Here is a 17984-nt window from a genome sequence, read left to right as displayed (position 1 = left end):
AAATTGAGAAATATTCAAATCTACACAACATATTGATCAAAGTTTTATTTATGATTAGAATGGGGTCATCTACTCTAAAAAGACATCATAAATTTCTGCTAACACCAATTATCTTCACGGTCAGGTGATTAATTTGAACTTCGCAACTCAAACTACTTTAAAAATACACTATCATTTATGCGTCAATGAAACACAAAGAAAAGAGGTGCAAATTTACTGTCTCTTTATGATTATGATACACACACAAAAAAAACCAACTCAAAAAACCCACCCACCCAGGCTTTTACAGTACAGTTAATCACCAGTAATTCGTAATCGCTACTTTAAAACACAACAGTGCATTTCTTCCATTTGCTTTCTTCTCATTGCATTCCTACCAACAAGAGAAACTCCATTCTACTCTAACAATTTAATCCTTTCATCATACATATCCACTGTCAACTTCATCTAAATGAAAATGATGATTAATATTTGAAATGAGAGTAGAATGAATGAAGACTTGCAGAAACGTCCATGAGATCAAGGTTCAAAAGTATCAACAGCAGAAGCTTAAACTTTCAACACCACACTTAAATGAGAGATTTTTCACATTATAAAAGCTCCTTACACTGAAGCCCAAAGCCATGGGCATTCTTTTTACATAATGGGACAATTACAATGCTGTGAAAATATCTGAACAATAAACATTTAAATCAATAGGTAGCATTTTTGCTAAAATTAGAAAAAGTCTTATTCAGACCAATACCTTTCCTCGCTGTTCTCCATATGATTAGGGAAAGCATCAAAACCAAGCAGTAACTTTATAGCATCAAGGTAGCCATTGTTACAGAGCCAGTGTAAAGCAGTTCTTCCCTGTAGTCAATAGATAGAAAAAAAAGAAATAATAATACTATTTCCAGTCTCTATCACACCACAATAACAGTTGCAAATCATATTGCAATTTCATGCTATTCTGGACACGAAGGACAAACTGGTTCTTCTAAAACAACTCCCTTGTTAAAATGAAAGAGTACATCACTTAAAAATGAAATTAGATATCTTTTTTCTTTTTAAACTACATTACAACACTAGCTTTTCCATCTGAAGTGGCTGAAAAATAGCATTAGGAAACTAGTTCTGGACTGGATTTCTGTGCAGTTGTGCTGCCTTTGCTCTGAAGAAGCTCTCAACAACTTTTGAAATTCAGACTGTTTTCCAGACTGATCCAAAATACTGCGACAAGACAGAGAACTATTAAGGAGATAAAATTCTGATGAAGTCTGAGGAAAGCTTATCAGCACAGACAAATGCAGAATGACTCCAGCTGTCCTTCCAGAAGTCCTCCAGACTCCTTCAGAAGTCTTGTTTCACTCACGTAAAGCAGAAGTCCAGCTCTTGGCTGGTACCTGCCGCGTGAATACTTACAGGTCTGTTAATATCAACAAAACTCGCACATTCCACTTCACTTCAAGGGCATGCCTCCCATATCAGCATCTTGCTTTTTTGAACTCTCAGTTTAACAAACAGTTAGAAAACTGGGTACCACATAAATACACAAAGAAGTCCCGAGTTCTGTGCTAACAAGCTGCACCTTGAACTACAAGCGCTGAAGATTATATTGCAGCATCTCTGTGTGAAATAAGGAGGCCTGAAGTTGATGTCACCTATATTCAAGCTGATGCCACATGAAGATGGTAGCAGGTTTAGAAGATGTTTGCAGTATACTCTGGAGAACCCATCATAAATAACACTTTTCCATTACCTAGAATTATTCATGTCCTACAGTGAATAGCTAGAGAAAAATTTAACAATTTGAATGAAATTATTTTGACTCATAAAGTTCTTCTGACTTCAGAGAAATTATGTCAAATAACAAAGAAATCTGTTAAATGTTGCGCAATTATTCTGGCTCCTAATTTCACTTACTGCTTGAAAAAAATGACACAAAAGAATATTTAAACAAACCAGTGTTCTTTTTTTTCCATCAAGAAGTGCTATATACAGATAAATAATTGAAAAACTTCTTCTTCAGTCTCACTTGCAATATCTTACTTGTTCTGTCTCTCTAACAGATGCTGAAGAAACGCACTATAAACGATAAAATCACATTCCCATATCAACTGTTAATAAAGAACAATACAAGCTTAAAAATAAGTTGCTTAAAACAACTCCTTGTATGATCACACTTTGATAAGGCAAAGACAAAAATGATAAAGGAAAAAGATGAGTCTTCATTTCATGCCGAATTATTATTTCATTCAAAAGTTTAGAAGTGTAGACAGGGAAAATTATACCAGGATGCTTTTCCTTCCATGATAAACAGCAGAAAAGATGTTTCAGTGTCCCAGAAAACAGGATGAACTTTATGTTTACAGTTATTTTAAACTTACTTAATAAAATCGCCCGGTGAAGGACAACATACCTCCTTATCCTGAATATTTGGATCTGCGTTGTTTTCCAGTAATACCACCATGCAGTTGATGTAACCTCCATAGGCAGCACACTGCAGAGGTGTTCTACCTGCGTAATCCTGCACATTAGGGTTGATTTTATTTTCTATCAGGATCTGGCATACATCAGCATTTCCTCCCAGGGCTGCCCAGTGAAGGGGCGAATGGCCATCTTGATCAACCAAATCTACTCTTGCTCCTCCTATAACAACAAATACATTTTTGAATTAAGAGAAAGCAAAGAATAAATTTATATTCAACTATAACTTCTTTGGCAAATTGACAATACAGAGAAGTAGTGCGGAATGCAACATCAATACTATTACCTAAAGCAAGCTGAAATGGCAATGAAATAATTTCAGCTATCTAACAACTTCAGAAAATCCTAATGATCATCCCAGATACTTTGGAAAATTCAGATTGGAAAATCTAGATGTTATTTGTTCAAGCCTATTAATTTTAAAATTTGTCCAGCGAATAACAGAGGGAAGCAAACTTCACTAAGAAAAGTTATTTGACAGAAAATGTATAATTTGTTAGTCTGGATACTTCACCAGGCAATAATAATAATAATAGGCAAATATCTCAAGTAGGAGAGAGACTGCTTCCAGTCCATGCAAAACTTTTCTGTGCAATTAAAAGAATTTTGCACCTAAGATACCACTGTTATTTTACCATGTGTCTTGCAGTTTAACAGAGCTTCTACAATTATTAAGAACTCTGTAGATAGTCTTATTTCTATTTACAAATAAAATACTGTTTCTGAAACCCAACTATGGGAAAATATTAATGATTTTGGATTTTGATAACTACCTTGCCCTCTTTAAAATGAGCACAAATTCAAATAGTCAAAAAATTTCCAAATATGACTACAAAAGCTTTGTCTCAGAAGAAAGCTTAATCTGATCTTATTCATTGAAAGCAGAACAAAAAGAAGAAAGAAACCCCCCCAAAAACAATGGCTTGCTGGGAGAAGAGGCAGTTGGAGAGATTAGAATGTACTTGAACAAGCTTGGACAGAAAAGAGCTGTTCAAAGAACTATCCCAGTTTTGAAAGTTTAGATTTAACTCTGCCAGTCTTTTTACTCAACGCTCTGAAAAACCTCTTGTTATTTTCTAATGCTGTTCCACACAGGGTACTTACAGACAGTGTATTTTTTTAGAGGAGTAATTTTCTACTCCCATTCTTGCCCAGTAATGCTATTAATTTCACAGCTCCACATAAAGGAACATCAGAAATCTGAACAGCTTTATAAAAAAATTTTTTAACAGCTGACCTTTAATGAGTGTTTGTATCACTTCTTTGTGTCCCATCTCACAAGCTCGGAAAAGTGGAGTGTGTTTCATGACATCCAAAGCATCCACCTGTGCATTGCGTTCCAACAGCAATTTCACTGTGCTGACGTGGCCAGAAAGTGCAGCAGCATGTAACGCTGAAAGAAAAAATGCAGTAGAAAAAAGAGAACACAATGTGAGCTCTGGAGGTTCAAAATTAGAACAACCAAATGAAAAGATTATTTTGATTGTTTTGGTAGAAAAAGCTGCTTTCAAAAAGTAAGCAGCTGAAGAACCCTTGAGAGTGATAGGCAAACCTGAACCACATTTCCATAGGTATAAGCATTACAGCACAGTAAGCAAAAAACAAGGTTAGCTCTAAGACATGTTTTTAACTTGCAGAAGTGTGAATTTTAACCTTATTGGCAGGAGGACTGGCTTATGCTCAAGATTTGTATAGGATTACCAGCTTTTGTTTAAAAAAGTAAGAGCTCACAGTAAGAACTACTTCTGTCTGTTCCACGGCATTTATTGTACTACCCCGAAGGACACGAGGCTGCCCATTTTAAGAGAAAGAAAGCTTTTCATTATTTCTTCAACATTTACTTGAAAATGCCATTTTTTTCTTTCAAACAAGCAAAGCTGTCTCAATTAAAACTAACTCCAGATAACCACCCGGCTGTTTCTCCCTGCTCTTCTTTTTCATTTTCCAGAATTGCCTGGTGAAAATTTTACATAAAATTACATCAAAAAGCTATTACATAAGCTCCACATAGTACCTGTAACTCTTTGCTCATTCAGGAAAACGATAATGGACAAAGCACAGAATCACAGACTAGCTTGGGTTGGAAAGGACCTCAAAGATCATCTAGTTCCAAACCCCCTCCCACAGGCAGGGTTGCCAGCCACTACATCAGGCACCAGATGAGGCTTCCCAGGGCTCCATCCAATCTGCACTTGAACACCTCCAAGAATGGGGAACTACAGCTTCTCCAGGCAGCCTGTGCCAGTATCTCACTACCCTGTAGCTTAAAAAATTTCTCCTGAACATCTAATCTAAATCTCCTGTCTTTGTGTTTAAAACCATTCTCCCTCGTCCTATCAATATCTACTCATGTAAAAAGTTGACTTCCCTCCTGCTTATAGGATCCCTTTAAGTACTGGAAGGCACTTAAACATACCACATTTCCTTTCACCCGACAGCATGTGAAGTTCCATTGAATACAAACTGTGCAAGTTGGTTTTGCAGAATCCTACTCTTTTTGTCTTCTCATCTCTAAATGCATGCACACGTTACTAAACTTAAACCGACAAATAACACAGAGCTCTTTTTAGCACAGTAAGACTACAGAGGTAAAGACATGATGTCTGAGGACTGAAGTTACTAACTGATAATAACTGCTGGCACTGCTGCCTGTGGTTGAAGAGAATGCAGAAATGCCAGTATAACCAGCTCAGGGTTCTTTCTGAAGGAAACACAAACTACATGCAGCAATGAGATTTCAGACAAATCGAGGACCTCATTTCTTTTGCTTACAATTGGATTTCAGAATGCTTTGGATTATTTCCCACAGCCAGCAATTGAATAAAATAATCTATGTTCTCAGAGGTGCACCACCTTACATCTAAACTGCTTCAGAGATTAACACGTACAATGTATGGAGAATAAAAACACAAAAATGTGCAAGTCATAACTATTTTGTAGCAGGGGGTTGGAACTAGATGATCTTAAAGGTCCCATCCAACCCAAACCTTTCTATGATTCTATGATTTTGTGCAGTGCGTTTTTACTCTCCCATGAAATTTCACAAACACTCCAATTTGGTCATTATTCAGTCTTATCAAATGAGCAAGATGAGGGGCTGTACACAATACCTGCATCCCTGTAACTGCTTCAAGTTACACAGGCACAGTCAGGATCCAGCAGAGGCACTGCACAGAAAGGCATACCACAAAGGCCACTAGAAAGGATTTACTAGAAGACACTAGAAGGAATTACTTCTTGAACAATATCCAGAGAGTCAAACTGCCAGGCTTGCAGTAGTTGCCTGACACTGTTTGCCACTAACACCATTTCATACAGCTTATGAAACAGTGGCCCAGCGTGATCTGCCGCACAGATGCTAGTAAAAGATGCAGGTTGTTCATACATCAAAGCCTTTTAAGTTTGATTCTCAACACTAGTGACTGGAGTTGTGATACAAATGAGGAACTTCCCACAAGAAACGGGGCTGTGGCCTGAGGCAATATGACCAGCACTGCCTTAAGAACTGAAATCCTGCTTTCACAATGATCCTTATGTTCATCTGTTGCTGATATCAAGGGGAAAAAAACTCTCATATGGATATTTATCATACTTGTGAAAAATATCTGTAAGCAGCAAGATCTGCACTAGCTATGGAAGTGGGAGGCTATAAGTAGAAATTTGACAAGAACGAGGTCCCTGCAGCTTTATGTATTTGGACGGGCCTAGTCTTCGTGTTCTGACCTCACTGTAAACTTTAGGTTCTGGTTTTTGTACTGCATTTCTTATGAAAGCAAAGGCAGTAAACCACTCAATCCGATGACACATGGGGTGTGTATAACAATGCAAGAGAAAAAGAGCTGCTGTGTCAGCTTGGCTGCTTCTTCCCCTCTATCACTCATTCTGACGCAGGCATCTTGTTTCGCACTTTGTGCTCAGTATTTTCTTGTAAGCCAAATTTTCTGTGATGGAGTCACGGTGACTGAAGAGATTCCCTGGCCAGCTGCTCACAATGGGACCTTTGTTCCTCCGACAGACAGAGCCCTCACCATTGTATGCAGTGACGGCAGAGCTATAAAGCTGCCCCTGTAATGCTCCTGCAGCGCTGATCTCTGCGAACAGGGAAATTCCTTTCCCTTGGTGTCATTCTCCTACACAATAAGCAGAGTCTTGAGCTGAACGGAGAGCTTGCTCTTTTTAAGTAAATGCAAAAAGCTACGTTAATGCAACAATATGACTGAGCTTAACTGAGTTCAGCACAAAAGTCAGCAAAACACAAACTTGAACTCTCCTCAGCAACTGCAGCCTGGGCACAGCCATGTACACTGTTTTCTATTACCCCATGGTTTCCTGTTAGAATACAATACTACTCTTCCCCCAAAACCTGGGAAGGATTACGAATCTTCAGAAAAAAAAATCAGGTCTTCAATTAGAAAGTGATTTACTGGTGGGCTTCCTTTGAAGTTTACAGCTCACTATAATAAAGCTCACCCTGCCGCACACATTTGCATAGGGGTAAAATTCAGACTGCTTGATAGAAAGTGAAGAACAGCACAGCTCTGAACTTCAGGACTGTTAGTGTGCTCTACACAATGGCAGCTTCAAGTAAATGGAACATCCATTAACTGCCTTGAAGTCCCACAACAAGCTCAGGATTAGAAAGTGATTAGGCATTACAGCTATGAAAGGTGTAGCTGCCTGAATTATTCAACCATGAAATCCACACCTGAATAATTTCAGAAACAGTCTCTGAGTACTGTTTGCAAAGAGCAAGCTCCTTTATAAAGAGGTCTGCACAGTGCCTACAACATTACTGTATTTAAGATCTGAAATACTGAAAGGTATTTATAAGGAACAAGTACAAGTGACTCTAATAAAAGAAGAAACAACACTAAAATAGTTGAGTATGTAGCTCATAGAGTCATCAGACAGACTGAGATCTCAGACATTTTGTTTGTCACGGTATTTTTTCCTTTTAACTCACAACTTACAAAGCTGTCATAATGCAAAAAGACTAATTGGAGGTGTGTTCATTTATAAGGAAAGAACTTAGATTTGTAAACAGAATTTTAAAGGAATTGAAACTAACAATGTAAACACCTTTATAACTAAAGGAAGTGGAAACTGCAAATTGCAAGTGATAGTCATACTTGCTATTTTCCAAATGCTGAACCACAGAACTTTGACATTGCACTTATTTGCCATTTTATATAATTCAAATTACAATAGAAGCCGTAAGTGTTATCTGAAAAGTGAAAAACTGTTAAACATCTTTTTTTCTTGTTTGGAATATACCATCACTGCAAAATCTCTAGGAAAAGATTAACATAGAAGCCAACAGTGTGTTTTATTTGGTGAAAATTGAAACTAACTGGGAACATTCAGTGGCTCAATTTAAAAGTATCTTACCTGTCCCAGCATATTTGTCTGTCATATTGATATCAATATCCAGTTTCAAATCCAGCATAGTCCTAATGACGTTGTCACTGCCTTTCCCAGCTGCCCACATGAAGGACGTTCTTCCCTCAAGATCTGAGTCATCTTTTACAGAAGGATGCTTCAAAAATACTTCAACTGTTTCCTGAAAAGACATACTATTGGAATTAATGCTGAAAGAAATCTGTGACGACAAGAAACTATTTTGTCTCATCTGGCTGTCTCTGAAACAAATCAAAGCTTTCATTTTTCTTTTTATGTTTATACAGAGTATCTGTCCAACAGGAGGACTGTATTTTCTGCTATGCCCTTTTTCTCTTCAGCATTAATAGCCACATCCTCAACTACTATCATATATCTCTTACTCTTTTTAGTGTCAAGTATCACGTGTTCATCACAAGGAAATGAAGGACACTGCTGTTGCTGTGAAGAAAGCAGTGGGAAATGGGAAAAAATTATTGGCTTATCAAGATATTACTGTAATAATACCATGATGCTAAAATATTTTTTCTTCACAATACTTCTATTTTTAAATTTAAATCTGAATATGACTACATATTAAACATTACAGTTTGCCTAAATTAATCATTCAATAAAGCCCAAGAAAACAAAACTTTAAAAGAAACAAATACATTTCTTAGTATTTAAATATATCATCATGCTAATAATTACTGAACCACTGAAAGTAAGTAAATAAATAAATTCTTTACACTTGAGTCTACACTTTCTACTATAATTATCACAGCTGAAGTCTTTAATTTAAAGAGCTTGATTTAAAGAGTTATATCTTCAAATGTCATGTTTGTGTTAAGCTCCCAGCAAACAAGTCCACTCAACCTACCGATAACTTCTTAATAAGCCTCACTGTATAAGAAAGAGAAGAAGGAAGTCACTGCTGCAAGAAAAACGAAGGAAAGGTTCTTCTTATCTAATGGCTCATAAATGTTGTATATGTAACAGCTGGTACGCATCTATTAATAGTCACAGATAAGCTAACTAATAAAAACTGAAAGTGAGTTTTATTATTTTATTCTTTTGTATTTTAGCATTAGCGCTACTTCAACCTTTCCCTCATGTGATCTCAAAAGAGCTCTGGTAGGATAAGAATCTTTGTCTATAATAAAGACTTGGCTGAAACATTTACTCAAGAATCATTTATGCCCAACTGACCAGTCGATTTCTTTATTTTTTTAATTATTATTATTAATTATTATTTATGATTTCATCCCCGTAAACATCCCACATAAAACAGCACAGTTTATAGGCTTTTTTTTATGTATTAAGTTCAGTAAAAGTGAGAGCTACCGAAGTATTTACAAGAAACAAAAAAGATCAAATCTTCTTTATATGGACAATGACACATCTCATTTAAACTGAGAAACAAACCACATCTTGGGAAGTCTGAGCAGAACAATAATGTGCCTCTGAAGCCATAAACATATGGATGCTATCGCCAAAACAAATAGGGATGAGTTTCCCTTCAATTGTTTGGCTTTGTATAAGGAAAGCAGTGGTGGGAGCTAGTCTTGAATTTTTATCTAATAGAAAAAATACAGCAAATACTGGTGCTCAGAAAAAAACTCAGCGGTTTAAAAAAAGAGAGAGAGAGAGAGAAGCTCCAGGCATAAGCATATAGGTATGCATAAGCAACAGCTCTGGGATCACATCATCAGCTTAAAGAGGCCTGTAGACTTGGAGTGAGACTCTCCCATTTTGTTCTTCATCTAAGATGCAAAACACTGAATTCATTGTAAGTACACAAGATTACAAAAGAATATCTAATTCCATCACCTACTTTGCTTCCCCCTAAAACCTAAAGATGTCATACTTTGTCTGGCTGATGCGATCAAAAGGGAGTAACATAATGAAAATGTTTTATACAACTAAATCAAGCCCAGAAAAAGAAAGCCAGTATGAAAAATTATTTGATAAAGAATGTACCAATACAGAAAAGATAAAAGCATAAGAGGATAATCACTGGATTACCGCTATCTTTTCCACAGATCACTCCCAGTTTGAGTCTGACTCAGACTTGAAAGAAAAGCCTTCACAAGATAAATATTTCAGGCATGTGAGTCTGACACAAATTATACATACCACACTGTAATAATGGACAATAATCAGCTCAATAAAGCATTCTGTAAAAATGCACAAGCTACACACAACAGATGTGCTCCAATGAGAGTCTGAATTTAAAACAAATAACTCAAGGTTTTTACTAAGACCATCCTCAAAGAAATATAAATAAAAAAACAAAAGGTATCTCAGTTTCACAAGGAAACAGAGGCCTGACAGCTGTGCTATCAATACACATTGGTCAGTTGCCTTTTGAAGTAGTACCCAGTAATAACCATAAAAGGAATGATTCTCCAAGATGCTAAAATTTTCTGAAATTTAGCAGGTCAGAAGGCAAGAAAGATCCCAATTAATACCCCTGTTAAAAAAAAATGGTACAATATAAGCTGCATTACTACATAAGCACATTAATTAGGCACCAGATAATCCTTCTTGTAGCGGGAAAATGTGAATAATACAACTGAAGAAAACTCAAACTATGCACAGCATAATTCTACTACGAAAACAGAGTACAAAAGAAGCACAAAAGAAGTCGTCTTAAGTTCCAGTGGCTGAGAACTACACTACAATACCTACAGCCAGAAATTGTTAAAACTCCTATCTTTTTTGACTTTACCACATCATAGAATGGCTTAGGCTTTGGACAAAAACTACACTTTCTACAAAATATATGAGAATTTGGCTGTCTGGATTTTGCTAAGAACAATCTTAAAAAGCACTGTAAAATAGTAGGTGCTTTTCCCATTCCATTAAAGTACATAAGTGGTTATTGCGTGCTCTGATGCAAAAATATGCAAAATGTCTTTGTAAAGCAATTTACTTTCAAAATTTATACATAATAATTTGAAAGTAGCTACATTTATACCACATTACTAGGAAAACTGAGTTAAACTTGTGCTGACCCTGTTTATATGACTTTTCAAAAACCAACTCACTTTATTACTCTGTAGACATTTCAGCAAGATACATTTACTTTCCATTTAGGGTGTGTGATACTTACAGCAAAGTTGCTCTGTGCAGCATAATGCAGAGGTGTTGCACCTTGGCTATCAGATGGGATAGTGCCAAACTTGTTTCTTTCTAATAAGAGATGGACAATCTGAGCATGACCTGAGAAAATGCAAAAGTGATATGAGTTTATCAAATCATAAACACTTCTCTATTAAAAAATAGAAAATGAATAGACTTCAATAAACAATGTTTGTATTGTAGCTGCAATGGTCTAAAAACTAAGAGAGAATCATATATCTAGATATTTGAATTATTAAGCATGGCATGCACCTTCTTCCCAACAGTGCCACCTTTTGTATCCTCGTTTCTGAGGAGCATCTGTAAATCAGAATGACATAAACATGTGACAAATATTTTGTTCTTCCTTTAAAGGAAAGCGTAAGAGCACTTCCTTAAACAAAGAAACCTGCAGTAGCTGGACAGAAATCTGCAATATTAAGATTATACTGAATGAGGTGAATAAACCCAGAGAAAGTTCAGATAACTCAGCTAAGATGCTGTGTCTAAATGACAGACCAGTCAGAAATAGAACAGTCAGTAAAGACTGATACTATCTGACTCGAATGCAATCTGAATCCAAGTGTGGATTCCTAATTCAGGCTTTATTCCAACAAAATTTCAAGTGAAGGTGATTAGCAGAATCTGTAGCATAGTCTGCTGCTAGCTGCCACATCTGCAATAAACAACAAACTGACACACAACTCCTTCCATTAAGACAGATTTGAATGTCCATAGGTTAAAACAGCAAAAATTTGGTGAGCAGAGTGAATTTTATATCCACTTCACAGACAGAAAAAAAGCAAGACAACAGAGTATATGAACATAAAAATCAATGGATCCTTTCTTATATGCTCTTTTAGACACATATTCCATTCAGAGAATATCTTAATAATTTACTATTTTAAACACAATACTACAAGGCATAAATCACATAAAAATACTCTGACAGTGTCTTGTGTGAGAGCAAAACAGACTGTTCTACGGGTTGTTACTTACCCACAATTGACATAAAGGAAAAAGGTAAATCTTTCTACTAGCAGCAAGATATTTAATGAGAACACTGACAATAAGAGAATGTAGTCATGGAACAAATGCAATATGTAGCATTTAAAAATCTAACATGTAAGCCTTCTTTTGTGGAATACCATTTTCAGACTATATGTGTACAGAAGTAGAAGAAATGGGAGAAAGTGATCAACCTCAGTGAAAAAGGCTGAAAAGCTATTTGGGAACTTAAATTTATCCAAAAGATGCATTAGGGTGTACAGAAAAGCTCTTCCACCGAGTAATTAAGACAAGAGTGGAAGCATTATCTCTTCCTACCAGAAAAACTAAAAAGAAATATATTGTTACATTTTTCCCATCTAAAAACTGAAATGAAACAGGAACACTGAAAGAAGTTGGTTCTGAATGGATTCTCAGCAGGAAAACCACAAGAGTACTACTGAATGAGAAAAGAAGTCGTGTGAACTTATAGGACACAAATAGAAAAAGGGCAGTTGAACTCTGTAATCAGTACAAGAGGCCTGCCTAAATTAACTGTAAGAAGAAAGACTTGTGGGAACTGAAAAAAAAAACAACAAATTGTGCTTGGTGCGATAGTAAACAAACTCATACAGTCTGGATAAACATCAGAACTCGATACTTGAAGTCAAGAACTATCATTGCTGTAATATGTTTATTTAGAAGAGCTGTAACTTGGCTGACACTTTCATGTACCCTGACAAAATAAAAAGTAACAGGAGCAACAAAGCCATGTGAACCAGCCATGAGCTACCCACCACCTTCAATACAGCATCTGTTTTGGCTATGTCTCTGCACTATATAGTAAGCCCTATTATGAAGACCAATTAATAACATCCTAGACTCTTTGAAGTCTATACTAGACATTCTGTAGCCACCTCTAAAAGAGTGCTAAAAACCGATCAAGATTTATCAGTAAGAAATTCTCCATGGACATACGCCACCTAGAGACCTCCTGAAGTTCACAAAGTACCCTGGTGGTCTTGGCACATCCTACCCCTTTATTCCACATTGATTAGACAATCTGTTTTTCCAACAGACAAAACCTCTCAAATGCAATCAATTTCAAAACACAATAAATTTCGCTTCTTGGACAGAAACAAGTAATAATGATTGTTTCTTTGGGAGACCGATCCAAGGACACTTACAATGTTTCACAATTTCCCTGTAAAAATTCAATATATCAACTTGAATCCAAATGCAAATTTGAGAACATCCTTTTAAAAAAGCAAAAAAAAAAAAAAAAAAAAAAAAGCAATAAAACAATAAACCAAAACCAGAATCAAACTACATATATATTGTCGCTGAAGTTGCAAAGTAACTTGCTCCAGTGAACAATTTGATTCTTTTATTGACATTCTTTGTCTGTTGCATCCCAAAGGGTAATGGGGAGAAGTTTGTTAAGATGAGTGAGAGTGCTTGGATTCTTTCTTTTTATAAAGCAGACAATCTGGTTTTTTTTCTTCTACTGAGGAGAATGGAAACTAGGAAGTCAGTTTTTCAACTTGTATTATTTTTGTGCCTGTCTTTTTATGCATTTCATTTTCATTAGTATTTATTTGTATCTATTTTTAGCTGTTTTACAAACATATGATCTTGTAAACTGTGAAACCAAACAGCACAGAATTCACATATGCAGTGTTGCAGTTTACAGAATACCCAACTCTGAGGCTAGTAATCCAAACAGGAAAAAAAAAAACTTTATGTGGTAAACCAGCAATTGACCAAAACGGGAAAAAAATAACTAATCAGGTGTTTTGGGGAAGAGCTAGAGGTAATATCTGCAATTATTCTTTGCCTCTGTAGTAACGCTTCCTTTACTTTCTCAAGAAAGTCACTGCATCCAGTATCTTTTAAAGAACACACTAGTATTGAGAATTGAGCAGGATTTCCTGTGAAGTCAAACTGGATCCTTTCATCTGTTTTCCGTAACAGTAGCAGCACAATATTGAAGAAACATAATAATGCAGCCAGTGATACAAGTCTGGGGAGCAGTGAGATTAAAAGGACCTTGGCAGAAATGGATCTGGGGGTCCTGGTGAAGAAGCCGAACATCAGTCAGCCCCAGTGAATGGTAAGGAGAAGTAGGGTCTTGCAATCTCTGTCATCAAAGGTTTTCAGTACTTGCCCTGCATAAAGTCCTGAGCAATCTGGTCTGACTTCATTGTTTACAATTCCTATGGCAGACTGTTGGATTCGATGTTCTGACATCTCTTCCAACTCATTTTTTTCTAAAATAATACGAAACACCAATATTTCTCCCTTTACTATAGCCTGTTTATAGATAAACTATGTATCTTTCTCTCCTAAGGTCTTCAATCGCACTCTTCCAATTCCTTAGTATATTGCGCAACCAAAAAAATTGTCTTTGAACAACTGAAATGTAATGCAACGAGAGAAAACACAACCTCTAGAATGGAGGAGTTAGTGATGGGAATGAGCACGCAGTCTCAGCAAGAATCAGCAGATCCTGTAGTTTTTAATTTTAACCCTAGAATTTCTGCAGAAACAGATGAGATTATCCACTGATTTTTTCTTTTTTTACCACTCAAGATTTTTAATATTTCGCTGAAGGAGAAGAGGCTGGTATGGTAAGTCAGAATGATAAGTCAATAGGCTCAAGAAATGGGTTACTCCTATTGACATATCATAGTTCTAGAAGCCTTTTAAGCACTCTGTAAGGAGAAAATCAAAATAACTTCATTTCCCACCTCATCAGAAGGCATTTTAGAGCATTCTACTATTTAGAGGTCTTGTTTTTACAAAATTAAATTCATGGATGATTCACTCTGCAGTACTTTGTGCCTTTCAGACTCCTAATTCTTCACCACTATAGCATGTATATGAATGATACGGTGAATGAATTTCATGCATGTCAACCATGACAATGTATGATACTAGCTGTAAAACTATCCCCTGAAATCTACTTTTATTCTAGTCAAAGAAGCCACACTATAGGTGATTACACAGTTTTCCCATAAGCACTGCTTTTATCAAATCATTTACTGTTGAAAATGCATCTTCTCCAGTACATCTTCCCTCTAGTGGCTCACAAAAACAGTAGTTCCCTGTCAATTTCATTACCGAAACAAAATCTAGCAAATACCATAAGCTGAGACAGTTAGAAACATCTGTAATTTCATTCAACTGTACTGCAAGCCTCCCACACTGTGTACTTTGCTCTAATATCAGTTTCTTCAAATCCTCAGCAATGTTTTCTACAACAGTATTTGCTGACAAAGGAATGCACTCCAGTTTGATGCCATACTGTTTTCCAAGCCTTATTTCACCCATTTTTACCATAGCAGGCAGAATGAATGCTTCCCCAATTCTTTGTGTTTTTCTTGTTTAGTGAAATTTTGTAAAGCACTGGATTATTGTATGACTTGAAACACTGTTGAAAAAATTGTAGAGGTTTATTTTCAAGTTCTTCTTGCTTAGCATTCAAATGTCTTGTTAATCACCATTGTTTCCGGTGACTATTAGCTAATTTCTTGAGGGATTAAGGGAAGGATCATGGTAAACAATAACGGATGTCAATCCATACTTTAAATAGTCTTAATTTTTATTTCTAAGTTTTGGGGTCAAATTCTCGTCACATATGACTATCGTTTTTCCTTAGAATGTGGCTGATACAGAGTACAAGCAGCAGGAGATACATCAGCTCTGCCATGTTCTTCTTGTTTGCTTGTACTGACAATACCAGCACTATCTTCGATCTGCAGTTACTTTCCAAGACTTTTTTTTAAAATCACTTGTCTGATTGGGAGTGGTTGATCAGTAAAAATTAAATAATATAACCTGTAAACCAACTTCACCAGGTACAAAGAAACCACAATACATCGCAATGTGCTGAAAGCAAATGAATGAGTAAGGATATGACAGTCAGTCTCTCTGCATTGTGGAACAGTAACACTTCCCTCAGAGCACCTTTTGAATTGTGCATGACTGTCTTGACATGAAGACAGTGTAGTGTAATTTCTTTCTTTTTTAAGATAAAAAAAAATAAATGCAAGTTTGGCTACTTTCTTCATACATTTCAATACATTGTCTTGGGCACATATTCCTCTTTGGAGACTGCTGCTCTAGAGCAGCAGTTTTATTCAGTACTAGTTTCCAGAGAAACTTCTTTTTTAAAGCCTATGAACAAAGCTACATGCAAGAACATCTCATGCACTCTAGTTGCTCTTAAATCATGAGCATATATTGCCTGCTGATATTTTACGGTTTCTTTGGAGAACCTAAGGCTGAAATAACACTCTACACGCAAAATTCTAATACTTGTATAGCAGAAACTGACTATTATTGTTCTAAGAGATTATAATGCAATGCTGGAATTAAATAAAAGACAGATACAGAGATTAAGTACTGCAGCCCATGATCTATTAAATGATTTTGGCATTGTCCAGTTTACCAAGTAAGGCTGCCCAGTGAAGAGGAGTTCGAAACAAGTTGTCATACGATGTCACATTGCAGCCTTCATAGGAGGTCAGGACATCAACAACTGCCACATTCCCATCAGCAACAGCAAAATGAAGGGGAGTTCGTCCTTCGTAGTCTTGCCAGTTAAGCAGAGATTCTGTAGGTGCAGCTTCCTTTAAGAAAACATAAAAATACAAAATTAAAGAAGTACTCAAGGCAAAGAGAAATACTGTACGCTCTTCTCAGGTATATCTGGAGTCTCACAGAGATAAGGTGTCCTTGTTCAGTAGAATATATTATATATATATACATATATATATATATATATATATATAATAAAGCTATAGCTTTATAAACTATGTTTTGTCATCTTGTAATGCAAGTGACTCTTTACATAGATCCTGAAAAGACTGTCTCATGCTACTGTGAAAATAACTACATCTTCTTTACTTGATTTTCTAAATTAAACACAACATGTATCTCAACATACTCTTCTCCTATGACACTCATATTGGCACAAATTGGTCTTATAGCTTTCATTATATTACTTTTCCTAGCATTTTAAAACCACATGACTATCAGTATTTCCACCAGAAATGTCAAGCTGACAGGATGAGAGAGTACTTCCAACAAACATAACTACTTGTCCTGAGCTTAATTTTGAACATAAAGTCTTTAAGAGTACTATGATTATACATTTGAACATATAACATAGCAATTAATAGATATAGCTTCACTTTTCATCACATTTTATTAAAAATATGCTAAATTTCTTTCACATAAGTCCCTGTGGTGTATAGATTTATATTACCATGATTCCTTTTCTATTTTTTTTCTAAACAGATTGCTCTTCATGAATTTCTTTCTCAGGCAGAAGAGTAAATTCTAATGATCATCCTTTTAGCACCACAGAGATCTGCAAATGGTGAATATGATAAAGCCCTACAAAATAACTCTAAACTTCATCTTCTAGAAAAGAAAGCAGTAGCTCAAGAGAAAGCAGAAAGCCAATCAACAGAAATTCAAGATGCAGGACACCAAGCATCTAGAACAGAAGAAAGATGTCAAAATAAGAGCTTAAATAAATGGTAGGGTCTAAGCCTGCTGTTCTATTTCCAATGATTCAAAACAATTCACTGAAGTCACATGCAAATCTTGTGCAAAAAAAGGAAGAGAGACTTGAGATTTTTAAACTATAATGACTTCCAACAGTAGAATGGGTTTTGACCCATGACAACCAAGAAAAAAGATCATCCTGAAAATAATATTCCACACTATATTCCGTAATGTATGAAACAGAAGAGAGAGACTGTGATCAGCAGCTCCTTAACAAAACAATGTCAGTTCCTGATTCCTTTCTCTTTAAAATAGTTGAAATTTTTCCTATAGACTTTACGAGGTACACAACTGTGTAAAATTACCTGTATTTGCATTATCCGAAATACATTAAGCATTACACAGAAAACTAACACTCAACACCGAGAACATTAAATCAAGCAGCAGAAAGTCAGGATATGATTTCTACCATAATATTAATCTACAAGGCTGTACATTCCATGTTTTCTATT

At 35.9% G+C, this 17984-nt stretch overlaps 1 protein-coding gene across 3 annotated transcripts in view; it reads right to left on the bottom strand.

Moving 5' to 3' along the window:
* INVS (inversin) overlaps positions 1–17984 on the bottom strand; it is a 78843-nt gene that overhangs the window by 20023 nt on the left and 40836 nt on the right. For all 3 annotated transcript variants that reach the window (XM_085539804.1, XM_015855084.2, XM_015855087.2), the window contains 6 exons: positions 16409–16589; positions 10961–11070; positions 7858–8029; positions 3707–3862; positions 2402–2631; positions 746–852 (listed from right to left, as the gene is read on the bottom strand). In XM_085539804.1, the coding sequence (XP_085395930.1) occupies positions 746–852; positions 2402–2631; positions 3707–3862; positions 7858–8029; positions 10961–11070; positions 16409–16589 (956 nt within the window). The remainder of the gene's footprint in view (positions 1–745; positions 853–2401; positions 2632–3706; positions 3863–7857; positions 8030–10960; positions 11071–16408; positions 16590–17984) is intronic.

Source organism: Coturnix japonica, chromosome 2 (genome assembly GCF_054131305.1).
Source record: "Coturnix japonica strain WE chromosome 2, WE-NBRP24, whole genome shotgun sequence".
NCBI classification, from domain to species: domain Eukaryota; kingdom Metazoa; phylum Chordata; class Aves; order Galliformes; family Phasianidae; genus Coturnix; species Coturnix japonica.
Note: the sequence above shows the minus strand (reverse complement) of the source record. Positions and strands in the feature narration are given on the sequence as shown.